An 18,586-nucleotide genomic window follows, 5' to 3' on the forward strand; every position below is an offset into this window, starting at 1 on the left:
TTCCCACAGTGGTCAAATCTGTGTGTGAAGACTGATGACAGCAGAAGGTCGAATGTGTTAATAAAGGAGTTCCTGCACTGATGGCTGCAATCGCCGAGCCCATTCATGTTTCGGTTGCTTGACATTTGTGATCGATGTGTTTGCATTTGGACAAAATGGTCATCCTGCAGGTTAGGAGGATTTTTGAAAAGAGTTCAGCATTTTGAACTTTCAGAATGCAATAATAAACAGAGCTCTCTAAATAAAGTATTTCCCAAGTTCTACTTTACAAATTCTGGAACTTATAATATACAGGCTTGGAAACAGCAGTATTGATTCTCAATGTAGGGCTCAATTTACAATAGAAATGAAAAAGTCACAGTGACCGATCCTCCCACTCCACAGGATTCAGAGGGCTTTGAAAAGAAATACAGCTCTGCAGAGCTCACAACCTCGATCTGATGCAGCCTGGACTTACAGATAGACACCAATGTCATGGGAATTTTTAGGACTTTAGCTGTGTCTCACAAAAGAAATAAATCAATAGAGAAACCATCCCAAATCCCTAAACAAACGGAGTATTGAGCAACTTAAGCGTACCTTAAAGCCTACAAGTACACAAAGAAATCAGATGTAGCACTGATTCATGCATGTATGCAGAAGGCTGTACTAAATTGGTCAATGTAATCTTATGTTTAAAGCTTTTTTGTAAAACATGGCACTAAAGCAGCACCCAACAGAAGGACAGTGTGCCCTGCCAGGATAGACAGGTACATGTTTTTCTGTCCTTTCTGCTCAGTATCCACATATACAAATGTTTTAGTGTCTGTGATTGGAGGTAATATATTACATTTACAGTCTTAGATTTACTTATTTTGTTAACCTTAGTTGTATTTGCAGAATACGTTTTAGACTCAATCAAATACTTAAGGAAACACATTTTTTACAACTTAGGAAATGTGCAATAGAATTGTATGCAAAAGGGAACAAAAGGAAACCGTTCAACACTGATATATAAAATAACATCAAATCAATGTCATCAAGCCACAGCAATAAAAACAGCTGAGTAGGGGGCAGCAATGTGCAGCAGAGCAACAAGCTATTCATTTTGAAATAATAATCATCACGGAGAGCATTTTCTATTCCTGGATCCTGGTGTGTGCTCTGTGTGATAATGGGATAATTCTAAAGAAGAGCATGCACTCAATAACAAACTGTTTTTCAGACTCAAACTGAAAACAAGGTAAGCTTCAATAGAGTAAGAAACTTGTTGTAAAGTAAGGCAAGATTGACGTTCATTTAATAATGATTAATTTGTTGAATGAATAACTTTAGAAACAAGTTAAGAGAGACAGAGCAAAACACTCTGTACCATGGTAATGGATTAAATTGAATGACATTGACTTCAAATATTCATTTGTGTATTTTTGTTTTCTATTACAAGTCTGTGTCGTGTTACCTTAACTGAAACCGTCAAAGGTTTTATATCTTTCAATTTATTTGAAAATTGTTATTTTTATATAATATCTCTTTATGATTATGCTGAATTTATTCAACGGGCATATCCTACTGTATGGTGTTACAAAAAACATGAATACGAGAATGAAACTTTAAAAATATATTGTGATAGAAATTAAGTTCCTGTTGAGATTGTGTTCACCTATGGTTTATGGAGCCATCTTTATGAGCAGTTAAACCACATATCTGCAGACTGCCAAACGTGTTACGGTTAAAGATGAAAATATTTATTTAAAGGCAATGTTCATCACATCAGTTAGGCCTCAGGGATACAGTCTTAATCTTGGTGATACACACTGAATGTTAACTATGTATACAAGAAAACTCCAGGGTACAATTAAACTTCAAGGTTGGTAACCATGCTATAAAGAATAAACATCCCCAACTCAACATTTGAACTCAAGAAACTATGTAACGTGGGATTCGTGAATTGGATTAGCTTGAATAGTTTTTCTCAGTTGTTTTTCCATCCTGGGGGGACGCTTGTAAACGACGCACATGTTGTAACAAGTTAAATTAAAAGATAATCCAAGTTGTTACTTTAAGTAATTACATTGCTGGGGGGAAATACACGTGTGGTTTCCGTATGTCTGATATTTTACCACTCCTGTTGCTTTGGCCTGATACTATATATAAATTACTTAGATCAGCCCCCAACCATAATTCACATCATACTTACAAACCATACAGGTTTGCAAGCAGAGGATTTTATCAAATTTACAATCTATTTACTCAGACATGCACAACACAGGAAATAGTCCCCTAAAGGAGTCAATATACGGTATGCCAATATGTATCAAAAACATTTGTGTGCATCGTTTCTATACTTCAAACATGCCAAGTCTCTGAGATTCTTCAGCAGTGAGCTTGAATACTGAGACTGTCATGTGTGAGCCATGTTGTCACGACCAGCTATGCGGTAAGATGAGAGTTTTGCTTATGCAGTGAGTTTAAATCCAGCTCATGTCATAATTCTAGGATTGATGAATGCAGCGAGGGGAGTTTCCAGTGCTAAAAAAGGGGAGGACAGTTCTTTCTGAACATGCTGAGGTGCTTACAGATACAGTACAGAAAATACATCTAGTTGGCTGTTAGAAAACACAAGGGGGCCTTAAAACCCCAGTATGCTCCATCAAACCGGCTCGTAAGATGGTTTAACAGCTTCCGCGGAAAAAAACTCCCAAAAACATTGTTTTCCGAGTTGTGTGTGTGTAGGGGGGGATTCAATGTTTTCAGAACATCCCTTTTCATGTCTGTTTTCGATTGTAGCCACTCAGAACGACAAGGTTCAATGGTATCAAATAGTATTGGCAAAAGACCGCTTTTTATGATCAAATTGGAAAGACAGAATATAGTTATTATAGTAGTAGTTATTGTACAAAAAGGACATCGGAAATAAAAAAAATAAAAAGTATTTCAATAGCTTGAAATTGTAAGATAGCATTTTGAACAACATAAACATAACATAAAATCACATTGGAAAAATGCCTTTCCGAACTGGATGGGTCCTTTCTGTTTTTACTGCTTTAAAAGCTTGTATTGCAGAACTGGGAAAAAAAGGAAGCCCTAACACTTCAAAAGGGGATAACATAAAAGAAAATATTCAGTATTAAAATAACTATATTGAGAGACAACAATCAAATTCACAACATACAAAGCTCAATGTACAACATTCGGTGTATTAAGTGGTATGAAGAAATGATGTAACATGATGAAATATTGATTGCACTGTATTCAGACCCATGGTCGATCAATACAAAAGAAGCAAAGACAGAATAACATATCGAGGTTTGCCTACAGAAAACCTGCTGAGAGGAACAGTATGAAGCAAAGCAAAAATATAAACTGGCTGTTGACTGTATTAAACCTCTTTAGTGCTCAAACTGGACTTCTTTAGTGGTGTCTCAATTAAGTTTACTTACGTAATCTTCTATCCCTTTGCTACTCTGAGTGCTACTTCTCCTCCACGTCCACTCTGGAGTATAAAGAAAACAGCATTAGTTGCATTTTAATAGTGACTCTGTGACACAAGATTATTACCGATAGATCTAGTGAAATATCACATGCTGTGACTGAAAACTTCCCTAAGAAGCAATGTATGTTATTAATTAAAGAAATCTTTGACGGGCAGTAACAAGTCATTGCTATTTAGTGACACTGGAATAGAAGTATCTGTTGGTCCCAGTCTGTATACAAAGGATTTAGTACAAACACTAGGATCCTTATTGTAGCGGCTCGAACCTCGGAGACCTAATTTACTGTTGGTCTGTCGAGCATGTGTGTGCAAGTGACATTTTATATATACAGCATTATATATTACTGATGAGTACACAGTGAAGTGCAGAGGGTCGTGTGAGCTGTGCATTAGATTTGCTCAGACCGTTCCGGTTGTCCTTCCACAACACAGTCGCAGAATATAAAACAAAATCCATATACAGTAGCACACATTGAAGAAGCCATGTGTGGACAACATCGCACAGCGATGTGTCCTGTTCTGCAGTTAACAGAGGTCATTGGGATTGTTGTTCAATATCCTGAAGTATATTGAGCATGGAGGACACCTTAATAACTGTAGTAACTCTCTAAATAACTGATTTTTTTTCTTCACACTACAACAAACAACATTTGTTAGTCAATGTTGTCAATTAATGAGATCAACAATGATGTTGTTAGGATGTTATTTCAAATAGGTTTTTAAAATCTAATATTGTGTGCCACACTTTTATTGTTTCAGGTAGATTTTTTAACTGAAGTCTTTTATTCACCAACATCGAAAAGAGAGACCAGAGGACCAACGTGCTTTCCATTCAGCCGTATATGGCTTTGTGAGGATTTGTTTTGATACATTTGTTGTGAGAGAGTCTTACGTCCATGTCATCACAGAGCAGGGATCCAGATCCATACTGCAGCCGGCACTGATGGGCCGCGCTGTACAGGACCCCGGGAAGCACCGAGTTCAGAGACAGCTGGTCTTTCACCGGGGCATCATCAAGGCACCAGCTCCAGCCACGACTGTGAGGCACGGGCAGAAGTAGGGGGGATATTTTTTGGGGAAAAAACAGAAAAACAGAGTCTGGTTAGCACAGTTTACAGACGTCTCTTTGTTACACACATAGTACTATCTGAAACATCTTTAAACATGTCTGTACTCTTTCTGTGGTCCACTTTCCGCCATGAAAACGTTTAGAAAGACTGCATTAGTTATTCTGAGCGCCAAGAGACAAGCAGATATCTTGTATCCCACATAAGTAAAGTTTCCAGCTGATGCAATCGCTAGGAATAAAATGAAGCAGGAATGAATGCAACAAAAATCTTCTGCAACAATCCAAGAAATAACGATAATGTTGACCTACAGTAGTGTTTGGCTACAGAATAGAATGTGTGAATAGCAGCCGCCAAACAACACCTGAACAATTAAGTGCCTATTCAATACAAAGGGCATTAATCCTTGAGCTAAATATCCTTAAGCTCATCTCTAGCACTGAATATTTACAAACAAAAAAATGGTGATAATTAACTGAATTCTTGAGGCATAAATATATATAGAGAAGTGATGAGCTTAGGTACTCAGGAGAGTTTTTGATCACAAGCAGTGAAAACTCTGGAGTCTTTAGAAGTGGGTTTGCTAACTGTTCGCACATGGATGCATAAAGGAATGCACGCATAGTTTTCTGATAGTGATTTCACACTATTCCACTTATCTGCAGGCGGTATTAATATGCAACAATATTTAGAAAATTGCTAGCAAGTAAACATGATGTTAATATAATCAATGAAGCTTTCAAAGTACATTTTGTTTACGTATTACAGGTAATACCACTCTTATGATAACAACATTTAGTCTAGTAAGTGTTGAAGCTACCACAACAGCAGTGGCTATTGGGTCGGTTGGGTGGTGTTGTTCCCTCTGCTTATTTACAAAGAGAAGCAGATCACCCAAGGCTGGTTTAGGGTCTGACATTGAAAATGGTTTCTGAATTATTTTATAACATGCATGTAGGACTTTCACATATGAATCTCAAAAGGTTTCTAAATCCATTCAGTATGTTACCGAATCTAGAAAGACTGCATCAAATGCAGAGTCAAACATTTGGCCAATATTGAAGGAACAAAAAGTATTTTTGGAGGTTTACGGATTTAAACAGCTTAAGCAATTGGGAAAACAGATGAGAACAAAACATTGGGAGAGGTCTTTTGTGTTGTTTCAAAGACCTGCTCAGTATCTAACAAGTATCCGCCGAAGAGTCAAAGACTGAAATCCCATCACAAGAAAAAAGTCTTGGATGTGACTTTTCAGTCACTGATCAGGCTGTAGAAGACTTTGTATACACACAAAGACAAGCTGCATCCTTCCAAGCTGAAGAAATAAAATATGTGATACGAAACATCATAGAAAAGTTATGTACATGACTGGGACATCACAGAAAGCATGTAATGCCTGCAATTACGCATGAAAGTGCCAGGACCCAGTGCATCACCATGACCCTCAGTCTTAACAATTTACTTTCCATTAGTTATCTCTCTGTTGAAATGGATTTCTCCTTCAAAAGTGACTCAAGTAGTCCAGCTTGCACTCATGTTGTTGTTCAAGAAAGGATGAAAAACAAGACAGAGGAAATGTAGGATAAGCAAGGGTTCTCAAAGAAGAAGCTGTCCTAGGACACCCAGCGGAAAAGACGGCATGAACAACTCCTCCAAGGAATGATTGAATAACAAGTCCCTGTCATTTTCTGCCACCAGTGGTGTAAATTCATTTAGTTTAAAAGTAGATTTGTTAAAGTAGTTTAGACAGTAGGGCAAAAAACAAACTTTTGCCCAAACACCACTAATGTATCAATCAAAACTTTTTGCAGAATATTTAAACAATACATAATGATTATCAATCAACAATCATTCCATGTTTCAAATAATTTGACATTAAATGAAAGGAATTCTTCGAGTATACTGGCTAATGAGGATCCTGTGATTAAACCTGAAGATAAGGGTGGAGCTATTTATGTCCAGGATGCAGATAAATTAATTAAAAGTTTAACAATGACCCTAGTATATCTCGTCAACAGGAAGTATGTGTCTATTCGGAAGGGGCTAGGCAATTTTTTTTTATTATCATATATCATTTATTGTATTTTAAAAACAATCATTCTTAGCCTAGTTATATGCAGGATAAAATGCAAGATACTTAAAGAGCCTGTGACACGGTTTTCCCCCATCATCCAAACCCATCAATTTGAGTACATATTGTCCCCTTGAAAACCGTTACTGAACTGATTTTGGATATTTGTACTTTGATAACCATTAATCTGCCTTCAATGTTGACAATTTTCTGGATCTTCTCGCGGATTCTTCAAGTCCCGCCAAATGATGGGTGACGTCATTGCGGGCACAGCGCTCCAGCTGCACCGTCCAGGATCCCAGCATCTGCATGTAAACCTTTATATATATACAGTCAGATGTAAACGCACGACGGCGCACACAGCAGCAAGCTCAGACAGCGATGACAGGTTAATGTTGAACGTGTCTGAGAGCTCATATGAGGCTGAAGGATCGGTTTATGTTGTATCTTCTAAGTTTAGGAATGAGGTGCGTCAATATGGGCGATCATACGGTCATGTAGCCAGTGGTGGACTGGGACTAAAAATCATCCCGGGACTCTCGACCGGCCCACTTCGGTACCGCTAGTAAATTGTCAACGGGGGGAGTGGGGGATGTCAGGGTGCTGTAGATAGTAAATGTAAATATGTAAATATTTGTGTCACTGCATCCTGGTAAAATACAAATATAATGTATAATGTCTGTGTCTTTGACATTAGCGCTGCTAGCCACCTGTGCCCTGTACTACGAAGCCAGTTCAACAGACCCTGGATATGTTTGAGTAACAAACAAACTAACAACAACAAACTAACAAACTAGATCTCGCTAAGCGGTCCTACGACGCTGAGTGGATCTGACTTTAATTACATTTGTCTCGAGTGTTTCGTCAACATAATGTGTTAAATAATACTTCTGCATCCAGTCTGTGACACTGTGAGTGTTGCACGGCCAGATGAGGCTGGAGAAGCTGACTCAGATAAGGAAAAATGATATATTATGATATTATATGATCGATGATCTGATTGATGATGTAATATGAATGATTTAAACTCCGCACACTGAGTTTATCTCTTTTCTATAGACGCCGGAGGCGTCAGGTAAAATAAGTTATTTAGCCTTCTCAAACCTGAGCCTCACGCGCCGCCTATGGGGGATGTGCTAGTGACTTATCCGACCGGCCCACTTCGGTACCGGCCCATCGGGATTCGTCCCGATGGCCAGTCCGCCACTGCACCCAGCCCACGTAAATTGTCAACGGGGGGAGCCTCGCTGCGGTGAAACGGTGGACCTAGTGTCCCGATCGGAGTGGGAATAATAATAATAATAATCCGTGCATTTTATCCATTAATTTCCCCAACATTGTGGTAAAAAAAACACACGTTTAATCCATGTTGTTGGTGTACTACAACTACAAAAAGCATCGGTTTGTTTTCTCATCAGTAAATGCAGACCGGCTCAAACAAACGATTTTTAATCATCATCCTCACTCATCATTTAATGTGAATCATATGTTCGCCGAATTGACATGAAAGCACTAATAAATGTAGTTTCATCCACTTGAGTTTACAACCACAAAAATAATCGATTTGTTTTTATATCACATCCGACGGGAGGAAATTCAGCAGCTCTCACTCCCGATTTTTAATCCTAATGTAATCATCATCTTCACCACGATCATTTATGTTTATGTCGCCGAATTGACATGAAAGCACTGACAAATATGAATATACTGTAGTCAACTTCATTAAAACGTTCTTAACGTGCCTAATCTCAGTAATTCACCATTTCTACGCATGACAACACACTTTGTCCGTGTTTGGCTCTCGAAGCGTTCCCGCATTGACGTCACTTCCGGCTTCCCCCAAAACTTCAAAATGAGTGAAGGAATTTCCCCGCGATGTTCGAAATTATTGATATTTAACGGAACGGTATCGCTTTTTCTTTTTTAAACTGACGGTTCGAGATTACTAGTAGCCCAATATTTCATTGCACAACAGTTGTTGGGATTAAGATTAAGATTAAGATTAAGATGAATTTTTATTAATCCCTCATGGGGAAATTATTTCTCTGCATTTGACCCATCCTAGTGTTAGGAGCAGTGTGCTGCCATTTTGAACGGCGCCCGGGGAGCAGTGTGGGGAACTGTGCCTTGCTCAGGGACACCTCGGTAGCACTTGGTCTTTCGGGGACTTGAACTGGTGACCTTCCAGTTCCCAAGCCAAGTCCCTATCGACTTCGCCACCACCGCCCGGATGGTGTCACAGGCTCTTTAAGTTTCAAAAGGAGACTCTCCAGATTTTCTCCAGAGTCCTTTGACACACTGGAGTTGCAGTTTGTGTCATGTGTGTGAGTGTTGGCAAGTTGCACCTCGATCTTCATTGCATATGCATTTAAGGGAGGATCTCACAAACATGGTGACATGAATAAATAAACACTGTGGCAGTGACAGTGTTTCAATGTTTGTTAACATAGTCAGCAGAAGCAATTGTGTTAATTAAAAGTACCAGTATAATTGAAACCTGCAAATGTGTAGCAAAACGTTTTAAATCACACGTATAAATCGTTTTAATGAATTGCATAGATGTCAACTCTTAGCTATCATTACGTATGTAGCAAGTATTATCATTAAGTCCAGATATTCAGTAGCATACTCTTCATGTCAGTTTTACCAGTTTTTGTTTTAATAAAATGACATGATAAGACTTAGGCAGTGCACTTTGTGCCACTCTTACAGCCACTATAGTTGAACAGCACAGTCTGGTGTGTGTCCATCCCTCTTTTGCTACGGACTAATCTGCCAGGTAATTTATGTCTGGGATTCCATAGCGATGCAGCCATTAGTGCTGCAGCATACTGTAGTTCAACTGAAAATAGTTTTACTGTCAGTGGCAACACGGATGGTTGGACTGACACTGTCTGGAAGTGGTTATGACATTAGCTTTGGGAGAACAAAAAAGGGTTCATGTCATCACTTTTAATGACTTCCTGGGAGGGGAATACAGGGAAAGGCAAAGTTCTGGGTTAATCGCCTCATTATAGCTTCCCATTACCATAGGCAATGAAACAAAGTTCTGTCAGTCACAATAAGTACTATTTTGTTTAAATATATTATAATATTAACTCTACATTATTATCCATGAGTATTATCTCAAGGATACAGCCAGGTTATCTCAATGAAAACAACAAATTAGAAATGTAATTATCTATAAGAGAGCATGTTTTACATATAAATAACCCAAATTGACATCTTATAACTTTTCTTCTAATTGGTTGTGTTGGCAATCACTATACAGGTAAAGAGGAAAAGACGAAGAATAATCAGGTCATTTAACATGCATACCACAAAATAAAATCTACTATGTGTATAAGAAGAAGCAACAGCATAACAACTCTAATATTTTACACAAACAAAACAATCTGAAGCACTTATATATCAAATATTTCACAATGTCAAAGCTTTCTGGTTATCTGATGTACGGATGAAACACTTGTTTTGTTGAGGACGTCGCTACAAAATTAGCCTGCACCCACATTACATGTTACTTGTTAGATGCTTTTATCCAAGCGAATGACATACTCAGGAGCAATTTGGGGTGAAGTGTCTTGCCCAGGGACACAACGACATGCTGACTGCAGTGGGGTTTGAACCTGTGACCCCCTGATCACCGCACTAACGCACTGACCCACATACCCCCACATTTCTATAATGAGCAATCTCGTGGGAATGTAATGATCCTGTGGCAATTCAAATAATGTAAGCTTTGTGATATGAATGACAATCACTTTCACGTCATGCAAAGCAAATATGAAGCTGCCCTGGTTATTCTAGAATAACCCAGCTGCTCTACGCAATAATGAATCACCACCTTCCGCCAGAGGCTGCAATTAAAACGGGGGGCTGTGTCGCCGCTAACAAGATATAGATAACCTGCACAGGTGGTGTTCCTTCATTATGCATAATTTACAGTTGCGATAAAAAGGTTGTTGGATTTACATTAAGTGTAAATGTGACATTTTACACAAAAGCACCATGTTGTGATTACTGTGAATCTGTGTAACGAGATCACCTGGAAGAAGTCACAATGTCAAAAGAACCTTCTGCGGTTATTGTTTTCTTGCAATTTGAAGGCTGCTAACAGGGTGCAGATTGACCTTATATCATGACAACAACATGGCCTTTCTACACATTCAGCAGACAAAGAGCAGTACTATAATTTACAGTAGTGTATACAACATAAATATCACTCTCTTTAGCTGCTAAAGCCCCACTGAGTTCACCAGCTGAACACTAACTGAGTATTTGTAGAACAAATGGGGAAATGCAGTCAGGTGATAATTGTTAAAAACAAATTCATTTCAGCCATTATTAATATAGAGAATGATTATAGCAGCTTTAAGGAGAAATGACTGCATGAATAATACACTTTTTAAAATGAGGAACAGAGTCCGATCAACAATACACTTGTGTTTGTGTTAACCTAAGACATATCTAGATATATATATATCAGATTTAAATATATGGAGGCTGATTGTTTGGCACTTAACAACAAAATCATTTATTTGGGATAACTTCACACGGGTAATTGAGCAGCAGCAATTAAAATCTTCTCCATGAGTGCCTCCAGACTAAAACGCAGCTCAGAGGGTAAATTAGGTATTTGTCAGAGACAGATTTCCCAGAAATGTTTATGATAATTAATTAACTATGTCCCTGAATCCATTCATCTCAAACAAAATGTATTAATAATAATTATTAGCCTTGATGAAATATGTCATGTTACAGTATGTGTAAGATGTCCTCAGGCTATTTGTGTTTGTGTCAAATTTCAGGGAATCATCCTCTGGTCTTGTGTTCTTATAAGTAGCCCGTCTATGTGATAATATCTAAACCACTCCACTGAGTGTGACCCTCCACATTCCACATAAAATAACACCTACGGACCCGACCTCTGAAGCAGCGTGAGCAGTGGAGGCCTGCGGCACAACCAGATCCAAAGATACAATAGAAGCCTTGTCCTTCAGTCAGTGAAAGAGATGAAACAGAGAAAATGAGTGGAGCGCTGCTGTTTAGCGCTACGAGATCAGAAGACCAATATCAGTAGTCCACTCTCAAAGGGTAGAAAACAATGAATTCAGATTAAGTGGTTTAGAAGAGGATGGCTAAATGAGCTGGTTTAAAGACAAGGATATGCCAACTGGGAGGGGGCTGGATGGGAAGAATGTTTAATCTCTTTTCTTTTAAATGGTCATTTGTCTCAGTCAGAATAAAAAAGGCCAGTCTTTTTAGAAATAATTGAAAGCATTGTAAAGCATTTTATCATAATGTAGAATAAGTTATTCAGGATTAAAAATGCATTTACAATAGCTATTTGTTGTCTGTTATCTGCTGTGCCATTTATTTTTAGGCAAGTTAGCAGCAGTAATAAACTCATTCATACCTGCGTCGCTAAATTTGACAAGAACAAATTGTCAGCCTCTCTGGCAGTTCAGCCAATTCCTTTAACAAAAAACACATGCGTGGGAAATGGTAGCTGTAAGTGTGGACATAACTCTCTATTGTCTCCTTTATAATAACCATCACCCAGACACTCTCACAACAACACAAACCAGTAGCTTTCGTGTAACACCCTCTCATAAGTGTAAATATCGCCCTGCAGCTCTTTTCTTCTCCACAGTGAAGTCAAGGAGCTACAATGCTGTCAAGTAGCAGAACACCCACTGAATGATTTCCAGATGCTCGGAGCTGTTGAGAAACAGAGGCAACTGTGGTGAAATATCTCAGACATTCAATACAGGTCTCGTTGGAGACAGAACCACAGTGCAAGTCTTTGAAAACAGCAGCTGACTGTATTACTGCCCACTCTGCAGCAGAACACTGAGCCTCTGGTCACACAGCATGTGGAAAAAAACATACACACTAAACAGAGCTGGGGCTATTTTTTCAACACAACCTCCCCAGCTTCCTGTTCCTTCCAACATACTGTAACCCCCCCCTCCACACACACACATATTTAAGTTGCACTCAAACGCTGCTCCACAAGGTTAAAGATTTCCATGATCTAAAAATCCACACATAAATCTACCTACTGCTCGTCTCCCACTTAGATGACAAATGTGGGAAAAGAAATGCACCAGTTGACATTGCTGAAGCTTGACTTCTCCTCAGACTAAAAGGAGTATTACATTCAGAGAACATACAAAGACTCCCTCAGCCGCAGACTGAGCAATCCTTTGTACCTGTAGCCAGGGCCGCCCCTGGCCAACTTGGGGCCCCAAGCGACATTGTGAGATGAGGCCCCCCCCAACTGAAAGGAGTGAAACAATTTAAGTAGGCTACTTTGCAAATATAATTCCTGTTTATTATTATTATCAACACAGTTACTTTTGTATACAGTGAGGTAAATAGTAAATGTATGTCGTTCAATATGCGTTTACAGGTGAATACGTCTGCATTTCCTGCCAAATACTAGCCTCAAAAAGATTACATATAATTAATGCAAATAAACTACTTCTAATAATAATAATCAATTCAATAATATAAATATTATAATATAGTTGTAATATAGTCAAGACAAAACATGCTTATGACATGCTCAAAAACTGATATTTCTTAAATCTGTATTCAAATGTAGTTCCCTCTGTCAGCAATGTATCAACAACTACACACACATTTCTATCAGTATTTCTCTGTGTTGTGGTCAGTGTTGGGCAAGTTACTTTAAAAAAGTAACTAGTAATAGTTGTAGTTACTGCTCTCAAAAGAGTAACTAGTTACTTTATTAGTTACTAAATTATAAAAGTAACAAGTTACTTTACTTTCAAAATAATAATACAAATACAAGTTTTTGTGTTGTTCTGTGGCACCGTAAGAGAAAAGACAACTCCCCACATGTAGCTACATTAGTTAGGTGCTTCAGGAGATTCGATGTGGACAATGCTTTCTGTCCTGCACACAGTTTACATTTGAGCGTAATATTTTGTGCGTCCTTTATCCCCACAAATTGAAAATAGTGGTTATATGTCCAAGTTGTGAATGTGCTGCTGCTCTCGCTGATACTTGCATCTGCCATAGTGTGTGTGTGTGTGTGTGTGTGTGTGTGTGTGTGTGTGTGTGTGTGTGTGTGTGTGTGTGTGTGTGTGTGTGTGTGTGTGTGTGTGTGTGTGTGTGTGTGTGTGTGTGTGTGTGTGTTGGTGGTGGGCGTTGCCGTGTATGCGTTTGTGTTAGCAAGTGTTTGTGTGTCTGTGTATTTTCCCCATAAGGCAAGACCCGCCCAACTCTGTCTCTGATTGGCTTACCCTGAAATGTTACCCCGCGTTAACCAATCATCACTCCTCTCTGGTTACTTTCACTTTTCCATGGTGCTGTGAGAGGACATCGCTGTATTCGCCTGTAAGTTACATCCGCAGGGAGATTCGGTTCAGTTCCATCACATAATGTAACGCAGTAACGCACCCATTTAAATCACAGTAACTATAACGGCGTTACTGAATGGGAATAGGTAACTAGAAACGTTATTAGTTACCGCAAAAGGTAGTCCCAACAGTGGTTGTGGTTGACATTATGATGACTGCAGGAGTTAAGGGGAGAGGCTGAGCATCACCATGAAATGTGCAAATTGACATAAAAATGAATAAATGGGGAAAAAATGCTCCATGTTTTTTAGGCTGTAAACTTGAACTGTTATGTAAGCCAACTAGACAGACAGTGTATCACTCTTCCTCCTGTACATTAGCAGATCAAAGGCATAACATACTTGAATGAATGGTAAATAAAGAATGCTGGAAATAACTGCATCTCCATTAGCCTATATGCTATGCAGAGACTGCCTTCTTCATGTCGTGAATTGCAGCTGATGTTTTAATATGGCAATTGGCAATTTGACTTATACAACATTCGCAAGTTGTACATTTGACTCCTACAATAACCCACCTTCGTGTGATGCTCTAGTTTCTTCATGTTTTGTTTTTTTCCCTCTTGCTTGTACCGGACTGAAACTGTCTTTTCGCCGACATCTCTTCACCTACACTAGTGGCCGTATCAAAGCCGCGATTGGTCAGATGTCGATTCATTGCAACGGTGTCGGGTTACAGACGTGCTCCCCTTGTCTCACCTCTCACTCTCGCGGGGGGTGGGCGGAGAACTGAGTGGAGAACTGCGCACAGCAGCTGAGGCCCTCTGGGCGGGGCCCCCTGCGCAAGGCGGGGCCCCTTGCAGCCTGCGTGATTGGCCTGTAGTGAGGGGCGGCACTGCCTGTAGCCATTACGCTCCACCATCAATGATTCAACCCAACTTCAGAGCCTAATAACGGGAATGTTATGTACTATAATGTTCAGGCTATTGTTGATATTTTATTTATACTGTTATTTATATTATATTATTGTTATTTAAATGATTTATTTGGGATTCTTATGTATCCTTGTGTGAACCTCTGTAATCCTTTGTTTTAAACGTATTCCTGCTGTTGAAAAAGTTCCACTTGAGGTATAGTACTCTATAGAAGCCATCATTTTCTTTCAAATTGAACCTAAGAGAGGAATATGAAGGTCATCTAGACATGTATAGAACTTCAAGTAGCACATAAACTCTTTCTTTCCACACAGAGCACACATATATATTTACTGTATACGATGGCCTTTGCAACTTTAACATACATTTATTAAAGTTTTGGGCAGAGAAAACTTTGAAAGAAACACACGATCTAAGTCAAACTCCAGACAGCAGTGTAGTAATGCATCATAGGTAACACTCACTCTAGGAAGCGGGTGATATACTGGCGGCTGCAGCGGGACCACCTGGGCATGGAGGTGCCGTACAGGAGCTGTGGAGACATGACGAAAGGTCGTTTCCCAATGGGTTCACAGTCATTACCGTTGCCATCATGCTGAATCCCAAAGCTGTGAGAAAAAAAAAATCCAACAGAGAGGGTAATTAAAGTCAGTAGATACAATGCATTACATGTACTTCAAGGAAAGGACTACAACAAACAAAGACTGTACATACGTCTTTCTGTGAACTGCATGTATTGCTCAAGCTGAGATTACAACCCTTATCTATTGTCCTGCAGGTGCAGCAGTGTTGAGCGACAGAGGCATAACAGATTGAACAATCTGGTCACAGCAGGGATAAAAAAAAAAGAAAGAAATGTAAACAGATTGTTCTGTGTTGCCGTAGCAGCCGAACTGACCAGGAAGTACTAAATGAAAAGTATTGCGAGATCTCGCAAAAAACATTTTTATTTTTTTTTGGTTCAAATTATTATTTTTTTTCTTCTCCATGTCCCCTAGGGGGCTCCGTACTTTCAAGGTAGATATCAAAGCAGTGAGAAAAACAATTGCGGTAAGATTAATGAAGCTGATTCTACCAATGACTTATAGATGCTGGTCAAAAATAAGCCATTTGTGAGGGATATATAAAAAAATCCCTGTTTCAACAGATAACATTGGAGCCTGCGTCTGCTCTGCTGTTCTGCTGATGATTTTGAACAACACTTTATGCACACAGAATATCTGCTTATGAATGGATTTCAGCATGAACAAGACATAATGCAAACTATACATGAACAAAGAAGTGAATTTTAACGTAAAATAAAGATACATTCTCATGTTTTGTGTGAACATTTCATTCAATAACAAGTTAACATTATGCTTGTTTTCACCGCATTTGAAATGTTTTCGGGGAATACGGTAACATTATCATGATCAGCTAAAATGACAATTGCAGGAATTTATTATCACCTGTGTAACTTAACTGTGTAACAACTAAATAAAACATATCGTTAATCTATTCATCTTTTTAGCATCTAGTTAATTAGCCTTTGCTTTTTTATGCCACAGGATTGTGTACTGTAATTCATACTATGTATACATATATTTCTTCTTTGAATGCTGACATTTTGGCTGTCCATATTTGAAACAGATAAATGGGACCATTGAGTTTGGCTAAAGCTTATGTGTGGCAGTCGTAATAAAAGTGAGACAGTATCATTGACTTTTCTGGGTTTCTTACAATTATATTTCCAGACTAAGGACACCCATTTTATAATCAGGACATTCCTGGACAAAGTGGAGTGAAAGGTCACAGTAGCTGAAAAACCCCCCACTGTTGTAGGTTCAGTGAATCAATTTTCTCCCATAAGACAGACTGCTTGGTATTCACAGCAGCCTCTTTTTTGCCTAGCATTCGAAATAAATCTCTGTGAACATATACCGAGAACTGGCTGCCAATCATACACACGCATATGGTGAGGGTAGGTACGTCAGGCTCAGCCAAAAACAATCAAGATGTATATACAATAGCACAATGAACCACACACTGTTTTCATTGATTGAACACCAATTGAATCAGTCTGAGAAGAATGGGCCTATGATTGCAAAGTGCATGTACACATGGTAGATGGATCGAAGCCGTACATGAGAAAATTAGCGCATGTGATGAAAGGTAAACGTCTCATTTCTTTGGACTATAAATTGTCTGTTTGAATTCTGTATGTGCCATTTATCGTTATTCCTCACATTAATGTAATTATGAGTTTTCATTAGTTTAATCCATGCAGAACCGGTAGCTAACAAGGGCAAGGTCATGTACTTTCAAATAAAAGGAACCAATCAACAATAGAAAACAAACAGAAAAGGAACAGGAAGCTGGGGAGGTTGTGTAAGAGAGGTTTTTAAGCTCCCCGCACTTAACCCCAGTTGTAAGGTTAAGGCTATGGGTTAAGGTTGGCTTTTGTTTGATGCATTGTTTTTGTTCCTTTATGAAAAGCTTTTGTCCTTTTTTGTTAACATTCTATTCGTTTATCCTCTAATTATGAAGTCTGTTGTGGAGACATTCAAGGAAAATAATGAATGAATTCTTAGAAGTAGTACTAATAGGCTGGAATAATTGTGATAACATAGCAGCAATGAGCAGCAATGAGCAGCAATGAGAGAGTACCTGCATAATAAGCATACTATTCTTCAGCTCATTAAATGTTTTAGCAACCCTCTGGAGTCAGTGGACGCGCCGGCGCGTCCAGATGCGCATAATTTTACGTAATTAATCATATATTTTCGATTATAAGGAGTAGAAATATGATTCAGATATCCGCGGAATCGCTGGAAGAGTAGCTTCCCAGCGGTATCTCCTGTGAGACTGTAACCAGGGCAAATCAGCTTGACTTTACACTGTGTGGGATTGGTGGATTCGTGTGTCCGTCAAGGAAATCTCGGCCGGCATCATGGTCTGAAATGACCAATGGACATCGAGAAATCACTAAGGGCCTACCCACCAAGTAAAAAAAACATAAACCACGTGTCTCCCATCAGTTTACGTCCGTGAGGAGAGAGAGAGAGAAACAGAGAAAATGGCTAAAAAAAACTTTACAGTTGCCGACTTCGCTAGAGATTTTTTCCGCTAGCAGCAGGGAAGATAGAGCCTCAGAACCTGAAGTTTTCAACTCTTCTGAAGAAGAAGAATACAAAGACAACAACAAGGATCCATTTGGACATGGGTAGGTGTAAATATTACAGTAATAGTGTACTGGCAATGTGTGGGGAATACCGCAAAAATGAACAATAGGTTTATTGATATATATTTTTTATCGAGAGTCATGAACTTTTTATTGGGACAAAATAGACTCTCCATTAGCAAACGTTTACTCTGTGTTAACGTTATTTTGGTGTGTAAAAGTGAGATTACATGTATAGATGATTACATTCGTCCCACAACGGAGACATTTAACAGTGACATGTTTTTGCCATCGATTATTTTATCATACTGTTTTGTACAGATGAGACTTTGTCATAGATTTATTTATATGTGTGCCTGTTATTATTTTACCGTCCTGTACAGATGAGACTTTGTAATCAGATGTAGCCTATGTATATGTGTGTCTGTGATTACTGATTTTATACTGAATGTAAAGTAACTAGAAATACGTGTGTGAGTGAGTGAGTGAGTGAGTGAGTGAGTGAGTGAGTGAGTGAGTGAGTGAGTGAGTGAGTGAGTGAGTGAGTGAGT

The 18,586-nt window shown here is 38.8% G+C and overlaps 1 protein-coding gene across 1 annotated transcript in view; it reads right to left on the reverse strand.

Annotated features, from left to right (window-relative positions):
* Positions 1 to 18,586, reverse strand: part of LOC117464651 (A disintegrin and metalloproteinase with thrombospondin motifs 7) — an 81,747-nt gene that overhangs the window by 35,762 nt on the left and 27,399 nt on the right. Inside the window, exons 8-9 of the mRNA XM_034107189.2 lie at positions 15,340 to 15,483; positions 4,365 to 4,509 (exon numbers count right to left, since the gene is read on the reverse strand). Of these exons, the coding sequence (XP_033963080.1) occupies positions 4,365 to 4,509; positions 15,340 to 15,483 (289 nt within the window). The remainder of the gene's footprint in view (positions 1 to 4,364; positions 4,510 to 15,339; positions 15,484 to 18,586) is intronic.

Source organism: Pseudochaenichthys georgianus, chromosome 3 (genome assembly GCF_902827115.2).
Source record: "Pseudochaenichthys georgianus chromosome 3, fPseGeo1.2, whole genome shotgun sequence".
NCBI classification, from domain to species: domain Eukaryota; kingdom Metazoa; phylum Chordata; class Actinopteri; order Perciformes; family Channichthyidae; genus Pseudochaenichthys; species Pseudochaenichthys georgianus.